Source organism: Cydia strobilella, chromosome 6 (genome assembly GCF_947568885.1).
Source record: "Cydia strobilella chromosome 6, ilCydStro3.1, whole genome shotgun sequence".
Taxonomy (NCBI): domain Eukaryota; kingdom Metazoa; phylum Arthropoda; class Insecta; order Lepidoptera; family Tortricidae; genus Cydia; species Cydia strobilella.
The window spans coordinates 17326857-17346288 of NC_086046.1; the positions used below are offsets into that span (position 1 = coordinate 17326857).

General features: G+C 39.4%; 3 protein-coding genes across 4 annotated transcripts in view; 1 reads left to right on the top strand and 2 right to left on the bottom strand.

The window, feature by feature from the left end:
- LOC134742445 (FACT complex subunit spt16) overlaps positions 1 to 19432 on the top strand; it is a 261308-nt gene that overhangs the window by 88673 nt on the left and 153203 nt on the right. The gene's annotated exons all lie outside the window — the stretch shown is intronic.
- The window catches only part of LOC134742464 (15-hydroxyprostaglandin dehydrogenase [NAD(+)]-like), a 102246-nt gene that overhangs the window by 51578 nt on the left and 31236 nt on the right, over positions 1 to 19432 (bottom strand). Inside the window, exons 1-5 of one of the 2 annotated variants that reach the window (XM_063675641.1) lie at positions 16467 to 17092; positions 10577 to 10816; positions 9873 to 10046; positions 9463 to 9623; positions 4794 to 5148 (exon numbers count right to left, since the gene is read on the bottom strand). In XM_063675641.1, coding sequence (XP_063531711.1) covers positions 5004 to 5148; positions 9463 to 9623; positions 9873 to 10046; positions 10577 to 10816; positions 16467 to 16625 — 879 coding nt within the window. In that variant the 5' untranslated portion in view covers positions 16626 to 17092 and the 3' untranslated portion in view covers positions 4794 to 5003. Of the gene's footprint in view, positions 1 to 4793; positions 5149 to 9462; positions 9624 to 9872; positions 10047 to 10576; positions 10817 to 16466; positions 17093 to 19432 lie in introns of those variants that run through there. The other variant, XM_063675640.1, reaches the window with a different exon arrangement.
- On the bottom strand, positions 749 to 4533 carry LOC134742172 (uncharacterized). Its single transcript, XM_063675151.1, has 2 exons — positions 1745 to 4533; positions 749 to 974 (listed from the first exon to the last, which is right to left on the bottom strand). Exons 1-2 carry the CDS (start codon positions 4389 to 4391, stop codon positions 889 to 891), a joined length of 2733 nt encoding a protein of 910 aa, XP_063531221.1. The 5' UTR covers positions 4392 to 4533; the 3' UTR covers positions 749 to 888.

Consider the following 19432-nt stretch of genomic DNA (forward strand, 5'->3'; position numbering starts at 1 on the left):
GATAACGGCTTATTTTTCTTTAAACAATCAATTTCTGCAAGAAAAGAATCATGTTGACATTTTTTAATCAACAGGTCCTCTGCCGACTGCACCAGCCCGGTGTCGATTCGATTACATTTACGTTGACATTTTTTTATAAATAATAATACCCTTGCAGTTGTCATAATTAATCGAATCCACGACGAAAAATTATTTTCGTTAGGTACCGGCAGCGTGCTAGTACAGTCGGCCGAGGACACGACGTTAATAATCTTACGTTCACAAACAGCCTCTTCGAGCTGCTTAGAACTCTTAAGATCCTTGGGCCACTCACTTTCGCGTTCACGCAAGAACCTAGGCCCCTGGAACCATACATCATCGAACTGCAGAGGTGGCGCATCCTCGCGAGTGGCCACATCGGCTACGTTTAAGGCCGTGGGCACGTAACGCCACTCTGACGCAGTGGTCAACTCGTCAATCTCACCAAGGCGGTGAGCGACGTATGGTTTATAGTCTCTTGGGTCACTGCGAATCCATTGGAGGGCGGTATTTGAATCCGTCCAAAAATACCTTTTGTTTGGCTTAATATCTTTGTGCTCGCTCTGTATTGTGGCGGCAAGACGAGCAGAGAGCAAACAACCTTGAAGTTCCAACCTCGGTATGGATACCGGACGAAGTGAGGTCACTCTGCTTTTACTAGCCACAAAACATACATTCAGAGTCCCATCTGAGCGAACAAAACGCCAATAAACAACAGCGGCATATGCCTTACTGCTGGCGTCACAAAAAGCATGCAATTCGGTACTTATAATGGTGGGGTCACTCACCCCATCCGCCGAATCGTCATAGCATCGCGTCCATGCTCCCGCGTCAGCGTAGTGCCGTGGTATGCGCAGCGATGCTAGTAGTTTAAGCTCGTTGAGCCACCTTACCCAGCACGCATGCTCCTCCGGTCGGATGCGGTTGTTCCAATCCACGCCACTGCGGTGAACGTTCTGAAATATTATTTTGCTCTTTATAATAAAAGGTGACAAAAAACCGTGAAGGTCATAAACCGACATGATGAGACTAAGCATTTTTGCTTTCGTAGGAGCCTCAGATCCATTTAATATCTCCTGTGGAACACGATTAAATGAAATTCTAAATCCAAAAGTATCATCTGAAGGATGAAACATTAACCCTAATGTGCGCTCAGTTGTATTCATGACTCCGTCCTTGAAGTGAACAGCTGATTGCGCGAGCGCATCGGTAGGTATTTTTTTCAATACCTCCTTACTATTGCTGGACCAGTTTCGTATCTCGAATCCACCGCTCTTGTGAATAAGAGTAATTTGTTCAACCAACTTAACTGCATTTTCTACACTGCTAGTTGAATATAAACAATCATCCATATAATGACTATTTACAATAACATTTACCGCCTCCGGATATAAATCATCGTACTTCGATGCATTTTTATTCTTAATGAATTGAGCTATAAAAGGACTGCAAGTAGCACCAAACAATAGACTTTGCATAACACATGTTTTTACGGGTGCGCCCGGAGATTCCCGCCATAAAAAACGAAGTACATGTTGATCTTCCGGCCTTATTTTCACCCTTAAAAACATGTCTTTAATGTCCCCAATTATAACTATTTTATTCTCGCGAAACCTGAGCATAATTCCCATAAGTGAGTTATATAAGTCTGGTCCCGTTAATAAATAACTATTAAGACAATTCCCATTTACTTTAGCAGCACAATCATAAACAAGTCTCAACTTACCAGGTTTGTTGGGATTCTGAATTCCGAAGTGCGGGAGATACCATACGCGGTCGGCCGAAAGTTCATTTTCCTTGAGCTCACGTGCATAACCAGCGGCAAACAGCTTGTTTACCTCCATTCGGTAGCGATCTGCGTACGCGTCGTCTTTAGCAAATTTGCGCATTAAAGACTGTAGTCGCGTTAAGGCAGCTTCGCGTGTATCTGGCATGGTGCATACGTCCTTCTTGAACGGCAGACCAACCTCCCATTGATTTCCGATAAGGCGCGCGGAATTTTCTAATATCTGCAACGCCCTTAAATGATCGCTATTTTCACGGCGTAAGGTTGAAATTCCTATGGAGTCTAGGGAAAAAGAATGTTTAATTAAATCATTTAATTCACCTATATTCTCGCTGTCTGTGTGACTGAGATGGAACACGTTGGCAGCGTTAGAGTGAGTGCGACCACAATTGCCATGAATTGACCAACCTAACTTGCACAGAGATCCATAGGGCTCGGTTTCACTACCATGAATGATTTCAATCGGAGCGATTAAAAAGTAATTATCTTCCCCAATAAGAATGCGCGGCATAACACGACTTTTACACACATAATCCTTAATATGAGATAAACGTTTACAATTTAAACTCCTAATTACAGACAAATCTTGTGCTGGTAAATGTAATTTAGACACTTTACGCAACTTAATGTCATAACTATTGTTATTGTTTTGTCCACTTATCTGAGCGATGACGGTCGGTACGGCTGATTGGTACACTTCTAGTCCAAACGCGTCGGTAAACTTTATAGAACGCGGTTGTTCACATTTAAGACCTAGCTCGGTTGCTAGGTCAGAGTCTATCATAGACACTGAAGAGCAATCGTCCAGTAGCGCGTATGTACTTACGGTACCTTTAGGTCCACGCAATCGCACTGACACTACTTTTACCATAACGTTATCCGTAGAAGAAGGTTTAGCACAATCCGATGTAACATGTGCCACGGTGTCGGGGGCCGAAGGTGCCGGCTCGGGGGCCGGCGGTTGAGCCTGCGCCGGGGCCGGCTCGGGCGGCGGGTCGACGACCGCGTCAGCTGATTGTGATGACGTAGGCTTCTTCCAGTGTAGTATCTTGTGGTGTGCGAGTCCACAACCATTTATGTCGCAAACGGGCGCGGGGCATGTTTCTCTGTCGTGTCGTGACGTCAGACAACAATAACAAAGTCCTTGCGATTTGATGAACTTCCATCTATCACGGCGCATGGCACGTTTGAACACACGGCACTCTGGTAGCGGGTGAAATCCTTTTGAGCAAAATTTACAATCTTTGTTTTCCTCGACGGCTTTAGTTGTTAATACAGGCCGATTAATACGGACTTTGTTATCACTTGAGTACTTTGCTGTAGTTTTTATTTCACTCAGCTTACTTTGTTCACGTACCTGTGTCATTCCAACTAGTGATAACATTTGTGCTTCTTGTTTAAGAAACTCAGAGATTAGGGTCAACTTAGGCTGGTCTTCATCTAATCTTTTGTATGCGAAATCGGTCCATTTGCCAATCAAAGTGCTCGGTAGCTTGTTAAGAACAGCTGATGCGAGCTCAGGGCTGCGTAGATAATCTGGCTTATTTAGCGCACCTATTGTTGCTACGCAGTTATTTACTTTAATTGAAAAATCAATTAGGTCATAATGGTACGACGTGGGTAACGAAGGTAGCTTCTTCAGCTGCGTCGTAAGGTTCATGATGATGACTTCCGATCGGCCAAACCTTAATTCGAGAGCTTCCATGACGGCTGCGGGCGGGGTGTTACCGATCAGCAGAGCGGTGACCGTGTCCTTGGCGTCGCCTCGCAGTGCTTTACGTAGTCTCTCCAGGTTCTCAGACTCACTGAACTCACAAACTCGAGTAGATTCCGTGTAAGCCTTTTTAAAGTGCAACCATTCGACGCTGTCGCCGCTGAAAATCGGTAAGTCTCGTGGCGTAGACAGGCGGCTAAGCAAACGATCCTCGCGCTTGGCTGACGAGTTCGTCATGATATCCTTCAAGGTAAGCGCTAGTTCTCGAATGCTGTCACTGGGGACATCGGGTTGCCGGACTATAGGTAAGTTGACGGGTGCTGGTGCAGGGTTGGGTGGCAGTGCTTGCTGCTGTGGCTGATAGGGCACATCTGGCTGCGGTATGTAAGTAGTTTCGTCGTGACCTTGACTCAACCATCGTTCGACGCTAGACCGCGCTCTGTTGCTAGGCGCACCTCCGCTCGCTTCACTACCGCGCTCATTTTCCCTCTGCGATTCTTCGGCGTCAACTTGGGCTAGATCAGCTTCTAGCTTTTTATCAATAAGTGCCAACTCAATCTGGGCCTTGGCCTGAGCGGCTTCAAATTCTAATTGCTTACGTCTTGCAATGGATGATGACGTAGATAACTCCGACTTGGCAGACGAAATCGAACCACGTACACTTTTTGGTGTTTCCATTTTCACTTGTTCCAAATCCTTCGGCTGTTTCACTTTTTCACTATCGGTGCCGAGGTCTAGGAACTTATTAACTATAGGTTCCGCGGGCGCGGGCGCGGGCGCGTTGCTCGATGTACTCGCCATTTGCAATTGCGTGCGCTCGAGTTCGCGGCGATGTTGTCTACGAGTTTTAACCTGCGATGGGGTCCTGTACATCACTTCTAGCACAGATTCGGTTCGAAGACCACTTTATTGTAGGCGACAGGTTAAATAAAAGGCGTAAATTCGCGAAATACGAGGCCAAAACTATGAGCGAGCGAGGAGCCAACGCGGCGGGTGTGAATTCTGGAAATGTACTCCTACCTACAGTTACATATATAGGTGCAGCGTATGACTTGGGCTCGCTACCGTTCATTGTTTTATGTAGCTTTAATTAGAATAGTTTACACTAGATGGCGTAACAAGTACCAAAATTAACCAACAACAATAAAAATTGATAAACCTAAAAGTACAGTTCACATAAAATATATGCGTCGCCTACACACGGAATTTAGATTTTTTGAAATTTATTTCAACAAAATAAAACTAAGATCAAAAACGATCTATTAAGATAAATTCAATAACTAATATAAAACCTTGTAACCTCCGTATGCCGCTTTCAACCTCCCGATTTTTACACTTAATTTAAGTAAATAGAATTAACAAACATTACTGAATTTGGTTGCCTATCTACATGTAGAACCAGCTGTTAGGGCATGGCCACTCTATGAATGAATTCCATTGATAATGTGACCATACAATTTTGCACCTCGCTGTACCTGCATGCGGTCAAATATGTTTGCCTAAGATCTCATATGCCCTATTGACGTCGTCAGTAATGTCGATAACGGGGAGGTCCCGGCTTGAGATCCAGGTGCTGCCACTGGAGCCTTTCTTGTACGCATCAATCACAGCCTGGGCTGCTGATTCCATCCTGTAAACAGATGGGCAAATTCAATAAACGGTGTCGCTCTCAGTAAGCATCATACGATACAAGGGCCAATCATAGAGAACCTCAAGAAGGGGCAGCTAAAATAACATGTAATGTAAGTAAATATATGTGCACACTGTGCGGACCAGTGCGGACCTAATCGCTATATACGCGGGCTGCTCCGGCTCTACTGATGCGATTGCATGAAAGATCCCTTTTAAATCTCTCAATGGTATAGATAATATGTATTTTTTGGTCCTGAGTTATGGATGTTTTCTATTCATTTAATTTTTAATCTATTAAGTATGAAATAAAATGAAAGAGAAGTAAATATAAAATTGTCTTATAGTATTTATTTATGTAAGTATACCATTGTGAGGAATTTTTCAGTATAAATTTATTGAGTAGTACTTAGTAAAAAAAAATTTAGAAAACGCTTTGTTTGTTTTATTTGTTTTTTTACTTCGACGTGTCGAAGCCTAACCAACAGTCAAGATGATCATTAATTAAGACTCCATATGTGCTATCATTTATATTTATTTAATATAAATATAAGACAGCATCTTTTGCCTAATTATGTAGAAAAGGAGGTAAAACCACCCACTTTTCTAGTAGCATTTCGTTTCTGTGAGGATCGCAGTTCTAACCTAACCCCATTTTCTGATAGCAGTTCGATTCTGTGAGGATCGAAGTTCAAACCTAACCTAACCCACTTTTTTAGTAGCATTTCCAGGTCCGGGTCCGGGTCTGGGTTCGGGTCCGGGTCCTGGAACGGGTCCGGGTCTAAGTCCGGGTCCAAGTTCAGGTCCAGGACCATGTCCAGATCCGGGTCCAGGTCCAAGTTCGGTCCGGGTCCGAGTCCGGGTCGGGGTCCGGGTTCTAGTCCGGGGCTGGTTCCAGGTCTAGGGATCAGGTCCATGTCCAGATCCGGGCCCGGGTCCGGTCCAGGTCCAAGTTTGGGTCCGGGTCGGTGACGAAGAGGACAAATCGCCAAACGTGAACTATGTGTCGTTGAAGAGTTCCATTCTGATCATCATCAGCAGTTCCACTTCATCAAATGTCACTCTTTTAAATGCAAAAGCTGGATTTGTCATTGAAAATACAAAAATCACTATATGTATGCTACATTTGAGGAGTTCCCTGGATTTTTCATGGATCCCATCATCAGAAATCGAGCTTGACATAAATATGTCTTGAAAACCTAACTTGCTTAACAAACATAACGAAGAGGACAAATCGCAAAACGCGACTATGCGTCGTTGAAGGGTTTCATTCTGATCATCAACAGCAGTTCCACTTCATCAAATGTCACTTTTTTAAGGTAAATACTTGATTTGTTAATGAAAATACTAAAATCATTATATAATGTATGCCTTTAACATTTGAGGAGTTCCCTCGATTCCTCATGGATCCCATCATCAGAACTGCGTTTTAACAAAAACGGGATCAATCTTACAATAGTCGGGATATATACTTAAAAATAATTTTTAGGAATGACAAAAGAATTTTCAGGAATTTTCAGGTCCAGAAATGACGAAGATATGGATTAACAAACATAAAAAAACATACAACCGAATTGATAACCTCCTTTTGAGATTTGGAAGTCGGTTAAAAAGAAGACCAGGGCCGTGTTGTATAATAAACTAAAACTAATGTTACAAGCGGAACTCCTTTTCTAATAAGTGGAAATAGAAAAGGAGTTCCGCTTGTAATATTAGTTGTAGTTTATTATGCAACACGGCCCTGTTTGCTTTTACAAGTCAGTCAGTCGAAGGCAACTAAATACGCAATATCGATAAAAAAAAACCGGCCAAGTGCGAGTCGGACTCGCGCACGAAGGGTTCCGTACCATTACGAAAAAAAAAACAGCAAAAAAAATCACGTTGTATGGGAGCCCCATTTAAATATTTATATTATTCTGTTTTTAGTATTTGTTGTTATAGCGGCAACAGAAATACATTATCTGTGAAAATTTCAACTGTCTAGCTATCACGGTTCATGAGATACAGCCTGGTGACAGACAGACAGACGGACGGACAGTCGGACAGCGGAGTCTTAGTAATAGGGTCCCGTTTTTACCCTTTGGGTACGGAACCCTAAAAACTGATGTTGAATTGTGATCGTTTATTCAGGGAATATTGCCAATTAAATGAAGAGCAATTCAACGTTGTATGAGGCTTAATAATTGACGAAATACAACCAAATTACCCAAATGAAATTAATGCAGTGGAACAATTACTCTTAACTTAAGGTAAGTTAACATTTTGAAATTATCTTCCCCATCCTCTTGACTAAATTCGTGACCACCGCAATAGGTGTAAACAAAGTCATTTTATCAAAAGTAGAAATTACAGAACTTAAAAAAAGTGCTATAAAGTCGTATAGGACCACTTTGTTGTCCGTCCGTCCGTTCGTCTGTCTGTCTGTTAAGACCTTTTATCTCTGGAATAAGTGGAGGTATCTTGAAATTAAAAACATAATTATACTCAGATTTACAGTCCCTTGAAGCTGTGAAAAAATCAAACTTCCAAGTTTACGTAAAAAAAATACGGCCGTTTATGCCGCAAAAAACGTATAATATTTCTACATTTTCTACACTCAAAGGAATCTAAATTTATAGAGTACTTCCCGTTGACCTAGAACTATACAATTTGACAAGTAATATCGTCTAACACTACAAATACAGGGATAAAACTATAAAGTACAAAAAAAAATTGTACGGAACCCTCGGTGGGTGAGTCCGACTCGCACTTGTCCGGTTTTTTCTAAGCAATATCTAACTCCATACAAAACCTAGCAGCGTTCAGTAAAAAGTATATAATAAATAAATTATTCGCATAGGTTTATAATTTTTTCATGGCAATAATGAGCATTCAAATATCCCTTACAATGGTAGGTATAATTAATAATATTGTAATCGCATGAGTAGATCCGGAGCAGCTAACAACTTTCATTCATAACAATCATTGGAATCTCCTTCGCACTTGCACGGCCTTATGAAGCGGGACTAGCAACAACTAGCCTTCCGTCCGGGCCGTCGTGCTAATAAATAATCTGCATACATATGTATGCATATGTATGGGTCCGGGATGCCGACATTTTTGCTGACCAGTTAGGCAACTTCCTAAAAGCGGTTATGCCTGTTCTCAATTCCATGTAATGTAAATGTATTTTTTATTTATCCGTCGATCTCTTGCCACCATCAATGTACCCGCTCTTCTTGAGCCGACTGGCATTATCAGGGATGATGGCAAGAGGCCCAATGGGGTGTCCTTGGTTCCTTGGAGCTTGGGACGGATGTTGGTGTGGGATGCTACCTGCGTAGACACACTGGCACCGTCCCACCTCCAATGGACTAATGTAAAAGGGGGCGGAGCGGCGGAAAGCGCCGAAACTTTAAAACGTAATAAATATAAGAGCCTCGGTAGAGAGTATCATTTCGTTCCATTTGGAGTTGAAACTCTAGGTCCATGGGGTCCCAGCGCGCACAAGTTGTTTGCAGAAATCGCGAAGCGTCTGGTTGACGTAACTGGTGACCGAAGAGCTGGCGGCTTCCTCGCACAACGTATCAGCATTGCGATACAGCGAGGAAATGCCGCCAGCATCCATCTGATAGTACAACGCCTGAACGGCCTATTTTAGATTTAAGCTAATTTCGTTTACGTAGTAACACAAAATATATATCTTGTATATAATAAAGAGATTTAATAAAAATAAAAATAAATATTTTTATCGACTCGGTTACTGACTTTAGTTGATACTGACATTCATTTTAATCTATGATAATTGACGTGATTTATTTACTTAATAATACTGATTTATAATATGATTTAATTTAATAATATTAATTTGTTGACATTTTTTTAATAACTTTTATCTTCTTTCTAATATTCTAATATTCTATTGATATGTCTATTTTATAAGTGTACATATTGTGCAATTGTTACTTTTAAGTGTTTAATTATTATATACCGTGTAAGCGTTTATGGTGTAAACTGTGAGCTTGTTAGTGGAAATAGTTGATAAGAAATGAAATAGATAAACGCCAAACAAATAAAAAAAATGTATGGGGATGACAGATGCTACGAAAGGTCTAGTGACTGTTTCATTTCCACAAATTGTAAGTTTCGATTGAATAGAATAGAATAGAATAGAACATTTTTATTCAACATCACATGAAATGGCAGAGTGAGTGGCATGAGATTGGCGTTTAAATTTTCTATTAACGTTTGCCATCTTAGCTAGGCCCCCTGACCTGACATATATTGCCCGACTTGACACTTGGTGCTGCAGCAAGTTAAGGCTTAACGTACGTACCGTTGTACATGATGGGCTTCATAAAAAAAGCTGGAGATGTTTTCGCCGGCCACGTTCTTGTCGAGCGATCCCAGCTTCTGACCGCTGATGAGACTGGTGTTGGTGGCTCCAAAACACATTACCAGGACGCGGACGCCAGTCTTCTTGTAATAGTCCTCTTTCTGAAATTGTTATTATGTAGGTGTCAAAAATACCTATAAAACTAGTCTTGGCGGAGAATGGAAAAATAAGTTGAACCGAGAAAATCACAAACTAGGAAGAGGAGAAAAGGGGAGAGCAGAGACTAAACATTTGGAGAGAATATCTTTAACTAGTCTCACCACTTTATAGCATCCATTTCTCCAAATGTAGCATCAGCAGCAGTCTGGAATTCTGTCTTCTAAAACTACACTTATAAAAAAAATACATACGCCTATACAGTTGCTGAACTGGATAACAGCCGCCTTGGTAGCCCAATAAATGGGCATGACAGACATCTGGCAAAGACCGGCGGCAGAAGCTATGTTGATAACGGTGCCTCCTTTACCACCTTCATCTGTACGCATCAGCTCTAGGGCTTTCAAGGTGCTGGTGATCAGAGCAGTCTGGAAATAGGTATATTATGTAAATCAGTTTGCATAATGGCAACTAACAGACAATAGCAAGAAGCGCTGGTAGCCTGAGAATTACGTGGTCGTAGGTTCGAACCAATGGGTTTTTTGGAGCGTAGGTAAGTAAGAAAACTACGAATTACGAGTATCTTTTGATCTATCATGCGCAGTGACAATACTGACGGGACACTGCAAGTTGAAAAAACACATGTTTCTAATTGGAAAGAAACAAGACACGACATGCAGGCACATTCTCTGTTCCTGCGGACCACTAATGTCAAAAAGAAGGATCTATATACTTAGTACGGCACGTACCTTACAAGGAAACCTTATGAGGTACAAAGCATAACGTCCCAAAGAATATGGAATTTCCTAGTCAACGGGCATTAGTAATGAACTTTAAAGGGCCGCTACAATAGATCAATGCTGGTCGATGTGGCACTCAAAAAGGCCCACAAAATGAATTCTCGCTTGTTTATAATTATACCTACCTACCGATAATGAGCAACTCAAACAGGACTTACCACGTTAACCGAAATTTCTTTCTTATACACGTGCGGGGCATCGTTCATGATGCCAGCATTGTTTACTACCAGGTCGAGGCCCCCATGGCCCGCTACGACGGACTGAAACGCCGCGAACAGCTGATCGTCGTTCGTGACATCGCACTGGTAGAACTTGCTCTTATTGGCGCCATATTCAGCGTTTAACTCGTTTTGGAACGCAGTCCCTCTAGTCTCATCGATGTCCAGAATGGCGACGTGCTGTGTAAAGTATTTTTTAAATTTAAAATGCGATTACATTAGGCAAAATCATGCAAAATGCAAGGTGTTGACCCTGTTATGAAGATGATGTTTATGCAATTTGAGCCTTAGAAAGTAAGTGTTTTAAGGTGAACCCCTAAGATAGAATCCTGCCATACATATTAGTGCATGTGACAAATGACAAAACACAACTCGAAGCAAAATGCGATTAGGGAAAAACCTACCGATGATAAATGCGCTCGGGTCGGGGTAAGCTAAATTTGCAATTTTTTAAGTAAAGTATTTCGTATATTATATTTTTAAATTAGTTTCCTTATTAGAATTACCTAACCCAAGGATCAGTTTCATTGGTCGATAACTCTGTCGACGTACCCCTAACAACCATTTTCGGTCGCCGTTACGACACGGTGTAGACACATCTTGCGTCGACACCGTCTTTTCCGGTCACAAAACGGTCGCAGTGTGGTCGCCGTTACGTCGTCGTTACCAAAATGGGGAAGGCTCGACACAGACACATTTCAGTCACAAAGTGTCGTCGCCGTGTGCACACATTGTTACCAGTTTGCGACTAGTTATCCCAAAATCATTCGTTCATTTTGTTCGTTTCAAATGGGAACTGTCAGATGGAAATATACTTAAATAAAAATAAACAAGTGACAAACGCCATCGATAAGAAGGATTTACAAGACGTAAGTATTTATTGTTTGCATTTATATTACATTATGGTTTTAAATACTATGGGAAATTAAACTGCTCGAGTGATTTGATTAACTAGGTGTAATTTTATCAACGCGCCACCTCATTATTTTAGTTTAGCCAGAAATGAAATTATTTACTTCTCAGTGCATGTGTTCATAACTACATTATTTGATGCAATTTTAGTGCTCCGATGCATATACTATACCTAAATAATAAAAATAACGCTTTACATACTACTAAACTTGGTAATTATGATGTAAAAATATGGTTTAAGGCTGAGAAAAATTCCAGTCACAAAGTAGTCGCAATGTTACGACTCTGTGTAGACTCTGTGTAGACACTGTGTAGACATATGTCAAAAGTAGTAACAAAGTTACTGGATTTGCAAAATGGCTCCTTGTACTCATTTGTTTTCAGATCAGTGTTGCCAGATCGTACCTTTTATTTACGTACTTTTTGAATAGCATATGTACTTAAAACGTACCCCGCCCAAAACCGTACTAAAATCGTACTTTTTGGCTAAACCGCACATTTTAGTACGATTTTACGTACTTTTCGTATGAGCGGTTCAAAAATATGCTATAATGGCGTAGAAATAATAGTGACAGACCAAAAAAGTACGATTTATTTGCGTAAAAATTTGTGACTTTTTGTTTTGGTATTTCTGTGCCTTACTATTTTGCATATTAATACTGTTCCTTTTGCCCTGAGAAAAACAAACTAAACATAGTTTTTTGCCCAACGTGACCGCAAGTTATCTTTATTTTCAGATCTAACCAATTGCTACAGAATACAAATGACAAAGAAAAGAAGCAAGAAGGAAATAAAACAAACAAAAATACAAATGATTCCTCGACGCAATCGGGTGATTCTTAAATTGTGTCCAGATTTTTTGTTTTTGTCATAAAAGTTTTGAATGATTCACGGCTAGTTTCACTACCTATATAGACCGTGATTACCCTTTGTATTGTTTTTGAGCTCCCGATATTTCGACGCAGTTACATGCATCTTATTCACGGGTGACTGAAGATAGCGGGTGGGTGTCAAAGTTGTGTAGACTGCGCTCTGTCTACCCTCATTATATCATATCGGGGATATCGGGAGCTCTAAAACAATACAAAAGGTAATTACGGTCTTTTTTTTTTCATACAAAACATGGTACTATATTGGTGATTCTTGAATTGTGTCCAGAAGTTTTTTTGGCATAAAAGTTTATTTTTCAGATATTGTTACATATAAAGTACATACAAAAAGTGAGCGTTCCGTGACATTTCTTGCATTTTCTAAATATGTATTCTTTATCTATGAGGATCTCACTAGAATACCTAATATAATTAAGTCGTTAATTTTTAATTATTCTGTATAATGATCTCAGCAATTCGTTTTAGTAGTTTAAGTTTTAAATAAGTATTAAATAAGTACAGACGGATGGTTGTGATATAATATATAGACTGCGAGCCACGAACCGATTTTAATGACCAATAGCCTCCCGGGCGAAAAATCGTAAAGTGGAATACCTAATATAATTAAGTCGTCAATTTTTAATTATTATTTATAATGATCTCAGCAAGTCGTTTTAGTTTAGTAAGAACCTGTTATCGATTTTAGTCGCAAAAATGTAAAATTGTTAGATTAAGTCGCAGAAATTGTACACCTTTTGATACGTACTTAATAGAAATAACAAGTACTGGTTTCTATTAGCACGTCTTCTCATCTTGCAGTTTTGCAGATCAATTTTTTGAAAACAGACTCTAAATTAGTAATGTTTTTTTTTTCAGATGGACGTTTAGCGCGCGTAAAGCACTGATTTTGTTGCTCATATTTATTCGTAAACTTCGTCAAGTTTGGACTGCTAAAAATAGTAATTTTGTATTACACATATCCTGTACTCTACCTTTTACAGACTAAATTTTTATTATTATGACTGAAGTAGTGTAAGTTAGACGAAATCAATTTCTAGTATATTGTTTTTGAAATCATTTTAGATCATTTAAAGTTTTTTTTTTCATACAAAACATTGTATTATATTGGTGATTCTTAAATTGTGTCCGGAAGTTTTTTTTTATAAAAGTTTTTATTTTTCACACATTGTTACATATAAAGTACATACAAAAAGTGAGCGTTCCGTGACATTTCTTGCATTTTTTTAAATATGTTTTCTTTATTTATGAGGATCTCACTAGAATACCTAATATAATTAAGTCGTTAATTTTTTTTTTAATTATCCTGTATAATGATCTCAGCAATTTGTTTTAGTAGTTTAAGTTTTAAATAAGTATTAAATAAGTACAAACGTATGGTTGTGATATAATATATAGACTGCGAGCCACGAACCGATTTTAATAACCAATAGCCTCCCGGGCGAAAACGCGTAAAGTGGAAAACCCTGGTTTTTTTTCTTGTTATTTTATAATAGTTTAGTATGGTCAACCACTGAACAAATATTAAACTTTAAAATATTTTGAGCCTTGCCAAGATAAGGGTTAAAAAAAGTATGCTTAGAGAATGTTAATAATTAAGGTTTATTTATCGAAGCGTTGATAATATTGGAAAGAATACCATTTCGGTATTGCAATCCATAGCAAAAACTTTGCATTTAATGTCGTCTAAATTATATTCTCTCAATTCTTCATTTTCATAAATGAGCGCTGTGGCATATATGTTTATGTTTGATGATTTAAATGGCAACTCAAAAAAAATATATTTGTTTTTTATATTCCCGCCGAAGACTTTTATTTTTCCTTCTACACAAGTAGCGTATTGCATTTCTGTTAAATTTTTGTCAGTAGTTAGAAACCACTTGTCCTTATTGTTTTTAAGCTTAGAATAAATTTAAAAGTGGAAAAATTACTGCCTTGGGTGAGACTTGAACTCACGGCCTCTGGATGCCTCGGCAGAGCGCTGGAGTATCTATCCAGAGGCCGTGAGTTCAAGTCTCACCCAAGGCAGTAATTTTTCCACTTTTAAATTTATTCTTAGCTTAATAGCATCGATCGCAGACGTTTCTGCTTGTTAAAAATTAACTTATTGTTTTTAGATATCGAGTATTTGTTACTAATTCTGACTGTCTTAAAAACTTTTTCACCAGTTTCCAGTAAAATTTCGTTTTTGAGGGCGGGATCTGATTTGTTCCAAGTAGTCTCTATATTCAATTTCGACAGTTCTTGTATGCGATTCGCTACTTGCGCCAATGGTTGGTCCCCTTTTCGTAACAGGTTTTTAATACTGTAAAGCATACCTTCAAAGGGATAGGCGCTAAGAGAAGGTAGAGACCCGAACTTCATAACGTCAATCATTGACAACATGGCATTAAATCTTTTATATTGGACGCTCGATGCCCAAAAGGGACGGTAGTTCGGAAGGGACGACAAAGGGACGGTGCGGCATTAAAAAGGACGGAAATTCGTCCTATTTGGGACGATCTGGCAACACTGCTATTAATGGACAGTTTGACAAACCTTCGTTTTCAAGAGGTATTTTATATTGTCATTTGCGGTCACAATGTTTCGAAACATTTCAGTAACCGTTACGACACATTGTGTAGAGATTTGGTCACAAACTGAACGCAAAGTGTACACAATGTGTCGACACCTTGTTACCGAAAAGTGTACACACGGCGACGACACTTAGTTACTGAAACAATTCTGGTCACATTGTGTGCACACGGCGACCACACTAAGTTACCAAAACTGAACACAGTCGCAAAGTGTAGTAACGGTTACGACACCGTTTCGACACATCTGACATTTAGTTACTACTTTGATGATTCTGCGACCGGAATGGTTATATGGGACAGCATGCGGTAACTCCCCGCAAGCATTGTCACAGGGCGGACACGCTATACATCAAAAATCACTTGCGTTTCTATGTGTGAACGGCACGTCTGTACACACGGCATTCGTGATTGTGTGAGTAAGTTGCTTAAAAACAATACTGAGCGGTCGGCTAAAAGTCACCATCTGCTGTCGCGGGGCGAGGTAATTCGAATCGGGCGGGGCGGTGGGTGGCCGTTCTGTATGATAATACTATTACCACAGAATAACTAATAGTACTACCTATTACTTCTGGCTCAATTGACTTATAAGTAGTGAAACGTTATGGAAAATCTCGTACCCATCTGCCAATGTAAACGGTTCCCCGAATGTGGGCCTTGGCATGCGTAATGGAAATCTCACTTTTGCATTTTATTCACATGTGAGGCAAAGTAATCAGATGCAAATTTTGAGTGGTTTCCTTATGTTAGCTAGTAGAATTGACTTTTAAATGATGATTTGAATGATAAATGTTTAATGACGTTCATTTGGATTTGATTTGGTTTGATTTTGTATGATATATTACAGAAAATAAATATGTTCTTCGGGTTGGTGTGGTCAAAAATTTTATATTTCACGCTGGGGCAAAATTTGTTTAACCCTCGTGCTTTAAAATCCTCGCAACGCTGAAGATTCCATTTTGCGAACCGCTCGCTACGCTCGTGGTTCAATGTTGGAATCTTTCGCTTGCTCGGGTATCAATATTAGCAAGAGCGCACATAGGAGTTAAGTATCTGACTCTAAAAGCTGGCCATTAGTCGAAAGACTCGAAAGTAACAAACGAGCGGTTAAACAACAACTTTGCCCTCTTGTAAAACAAATACTTAACTATTTTTATATGGTTGTGAAGTAGTGACACCGCTAGATTTTTTTCTCGGAATAGACCAGACCGTAACTACAGAGCCCTAATACACTGAGCATGACCCGACATGCTCCTGGCCGATTTTTTAATTTCGAGGGCTTGACACCATGAATCTACAATTGATGATTACATTTTGTAACAGTGTACGTGGTAGATGAGATTGACAATCAAATTTGATTGTCCCGTCTGAGCTGGCCTTAATAAGTTTGGTATCCATGTAATCCGTGGGTTTTTAACCCCAATAGCACGGGTCTGTGTGAGGAGCCTAGGGACCTACCTTCGCTCCTTCAGCCAGCAGCAGTCTCACCATCCCCGCGCCCACGCCGTTACTTGCGCCCGTCACAAGCGCGACCTTGCCGTTCAAATCGTGCGCCATGCTGCGTGTGCGTCGCTCAACGAACTGCGAACTGATAAATGCGCGGATGATGTTTAACATTTTTACAATCTAATAATACGCAAATCACCTGATTGATAAATTTGGGCAAGTGCGAGTCGGAAAGCAAGAGAATGTTAAATTTACATTACACGACGTACTTTATACCGAAACGAGAAATTATGTAAGAATAACGATATCAATTTATCGAAATAGAGTTCCAAAGTGTGGAGGTTTCCGGCAGTCGGAAATCCACAAATTTTTCTTTTGGCTAGTCAATGTTGCCCATAGTGGTAGGGAAATTTTCAGCGATTTTCTTGATGCCAGAGAGCTCAACGAGGGTGCATCAACGCGCACGTAACTCCTTTGGAGTTGCAGGCGTATATAGGCTACGGAGACTGCTTAACATCAAGCGGGCCGTATGATTGTTTGCCACCGACGTAGTATAAAAACAAAATGTCACGCCGCAATACTGCAGCAGTAATGTTGGTGTAGGTAGTCTAAATCCGAACGGTACCTTCCTTTACCGTTTGAACTAAGCAATGGTTAGAAAATTACATGAATTAAACAATTAGATGTCAACACTCCAATAGATGAATTAGATGTCCTCTGGAGTTGCAGGCGTACATAGGCTACGGAGACTGCTTAACATCAGGCCGTATGCTTGTTTGCCACCGACGTAGTATAAAAAAAAAACAGTGTTTCAATGCTGATAACAATAAGGTAATCGAGTCACAGTGATTCGGCATTTTAATTTTAACACATTCATCTAAAGCAGCTAACTTTGTAAACAAGTTTACAATATACGTACATTGTAAACTCAGATACGTCAGTTAACAGCGGTGCCAACTGACGAATAATAAGCCGTATTGTAAAGACAATAAGGTACACCGATAGTCAATAAGTGTCGTTGATAATGTTCGTTATGTGAATTGAGGACTGTCTTGTCAAAAGGTCTTATTACTAGTGGCTCTGTGAGCTGTAGACCTCGCGAGCATAGCTTAAGATGAATGTGTCTAGGGCTGTCCTGCCGACTAACCACCAAAAGATGGCGTGATTGTGCACAATTTGCGAATTATCACCATCGTTTCCAAAACTCAAACATTTTCTAAGACGTGTTGATATTCACGCATCATAGAGTAACTTATACTAGAGCGGTACTGTCATAGTAAATTTTGTAACCCCAGTAAATTCACTACCATCTGACACACTTTAAAACTAAAAATAAATATTTATAAAAATACGATAAAATGTATTTAAATATAGATATTTTTTTTTTATTTGCATTAATTATTTTTATGATTTTGACCCATGTTCTTTCACTGACATGAGTTAAAATTGTTAAATAACAAACGAAACCGTCAACGCCATCTATACGACAGTAGGCCAAAGCTAGTAGCGCCCTCTGAACGAGAATCAAATTTTCTTGATTTTCGAGGCACGTTTTTTCCTTAAACTGTATCCATCTATTACGGAGTTATATCTATCTTTGCACGCATGCAACAAAAATATGACGTCTAAATCGAAATATATTTACACTCAACAGTAGAGACTGTTACACTTCATCAAAATTGTGTAAAGACTGCAAAATATAGCAATATCTTGCATTCACATACACATACCAATTAGTATTTGTTGTTATAAAGGCAACAAAAATACATCATTTCTAAAAACTTCAACTGTCTAGCTATCACAGTTTATTAATTAGATACAACCTGGTGACAGACAGACGGTCAGACGGACAGAGGAGTCTTAGTATGTATATATATATTATAACAGGGTCCCGTTTTTACCCTTTGGGTACGGATCCCTAAAAATCGGCCCGTTTTGACCTCACGATGTTACCACCTGTCGAGTAAATTAGGCACTACTTAGTTAGGTCACCAGACCTGTGTTAAAGTGACATCTTTGTTAGTTATTATTGAACAACTTTACCATCTTGTTTGACATGGATAGTGAGGTCACTCACACAAACAGGCGTTAAGTAAAATTTTCTCATTTTTTATTGAATTTTTCAATAATATTATTGAATAATTGGCTCCATAAACCCGCTTAGACAAACGAATCTAGGTATATACTACTTAAACCTCAAAGTTTATGGTGCAAGAAATCTACGTATTTTAAAATAAAAACTGCAAATCCAACTGTATGAAATTCGGAATAAGGAGAACCACTTAAAGCTAACTAAACGTATGGCTCCGCCGTTCAGAACACTTTAGAAAATTAAAATAACAAAAAAAACATATTTTTTAGAGCTAGTTAAATAAAAGCTTGTAAAAATGAAACGAATACGGTTAGCCCGCGCTTAATCAATCAATTTCAAAATAGAAAAATAAAAAACAAAAAAAACTACGAATTTTAAGTGTAAAAAAAATACAAAAAGTTATGTAGTAGCATACAATTACTGGGGATCGAACCAGAGACCACCCGGCGCAAACGAAAAAAGCGAATGTTTGCAAAACACACTATGATAGTGCTTACCTAAGATGACGAAATTCAGCTACTCATCCTCGAGTAAAAACTAAATATCTAAATACCGCCAAAACCAGCAATACAAAGTTTCTACATCTTTCGATATTTAATCTGTAAACACATCTCAAAAAGAAAATACTGTTATTATATCGATACGACTATTTGTATAGGCGCGAGCTATCACAACTCCGCCATTTTGAAAAATTTTCAAAAACCGGATCGACAAAAAAAAATCTATTTAATTATACAATTGGTCACAAAATTTCACGAGAATCGGTTGGGAATTGCGACCTGTAGAGGAGAACATCCGGACATACAAAAGCAAAATGCCCGAGTCAAACCGTAGACCTTCGCTACGCTTCGGTCAATTATATGAGAGATACGACACTTTCATTGAG

Bases quoted from the DNA above. Each gene is read 5' to 3' on its own strand.
- LOC134742172 (XM_063675151.1), bottom strand. From the start codon at position 4,391: ATGTACAGGACCCCATCGCAGGTTAAAACTCGTAGACAACATCGCCGC. The intron at 975-1,744 runs GTAAGTTGAGAC...ATAATATTTCAG, and splicing joins TCAGAATCCCAACAAACCTG to AACGTTCACCGCAGTGGCGT.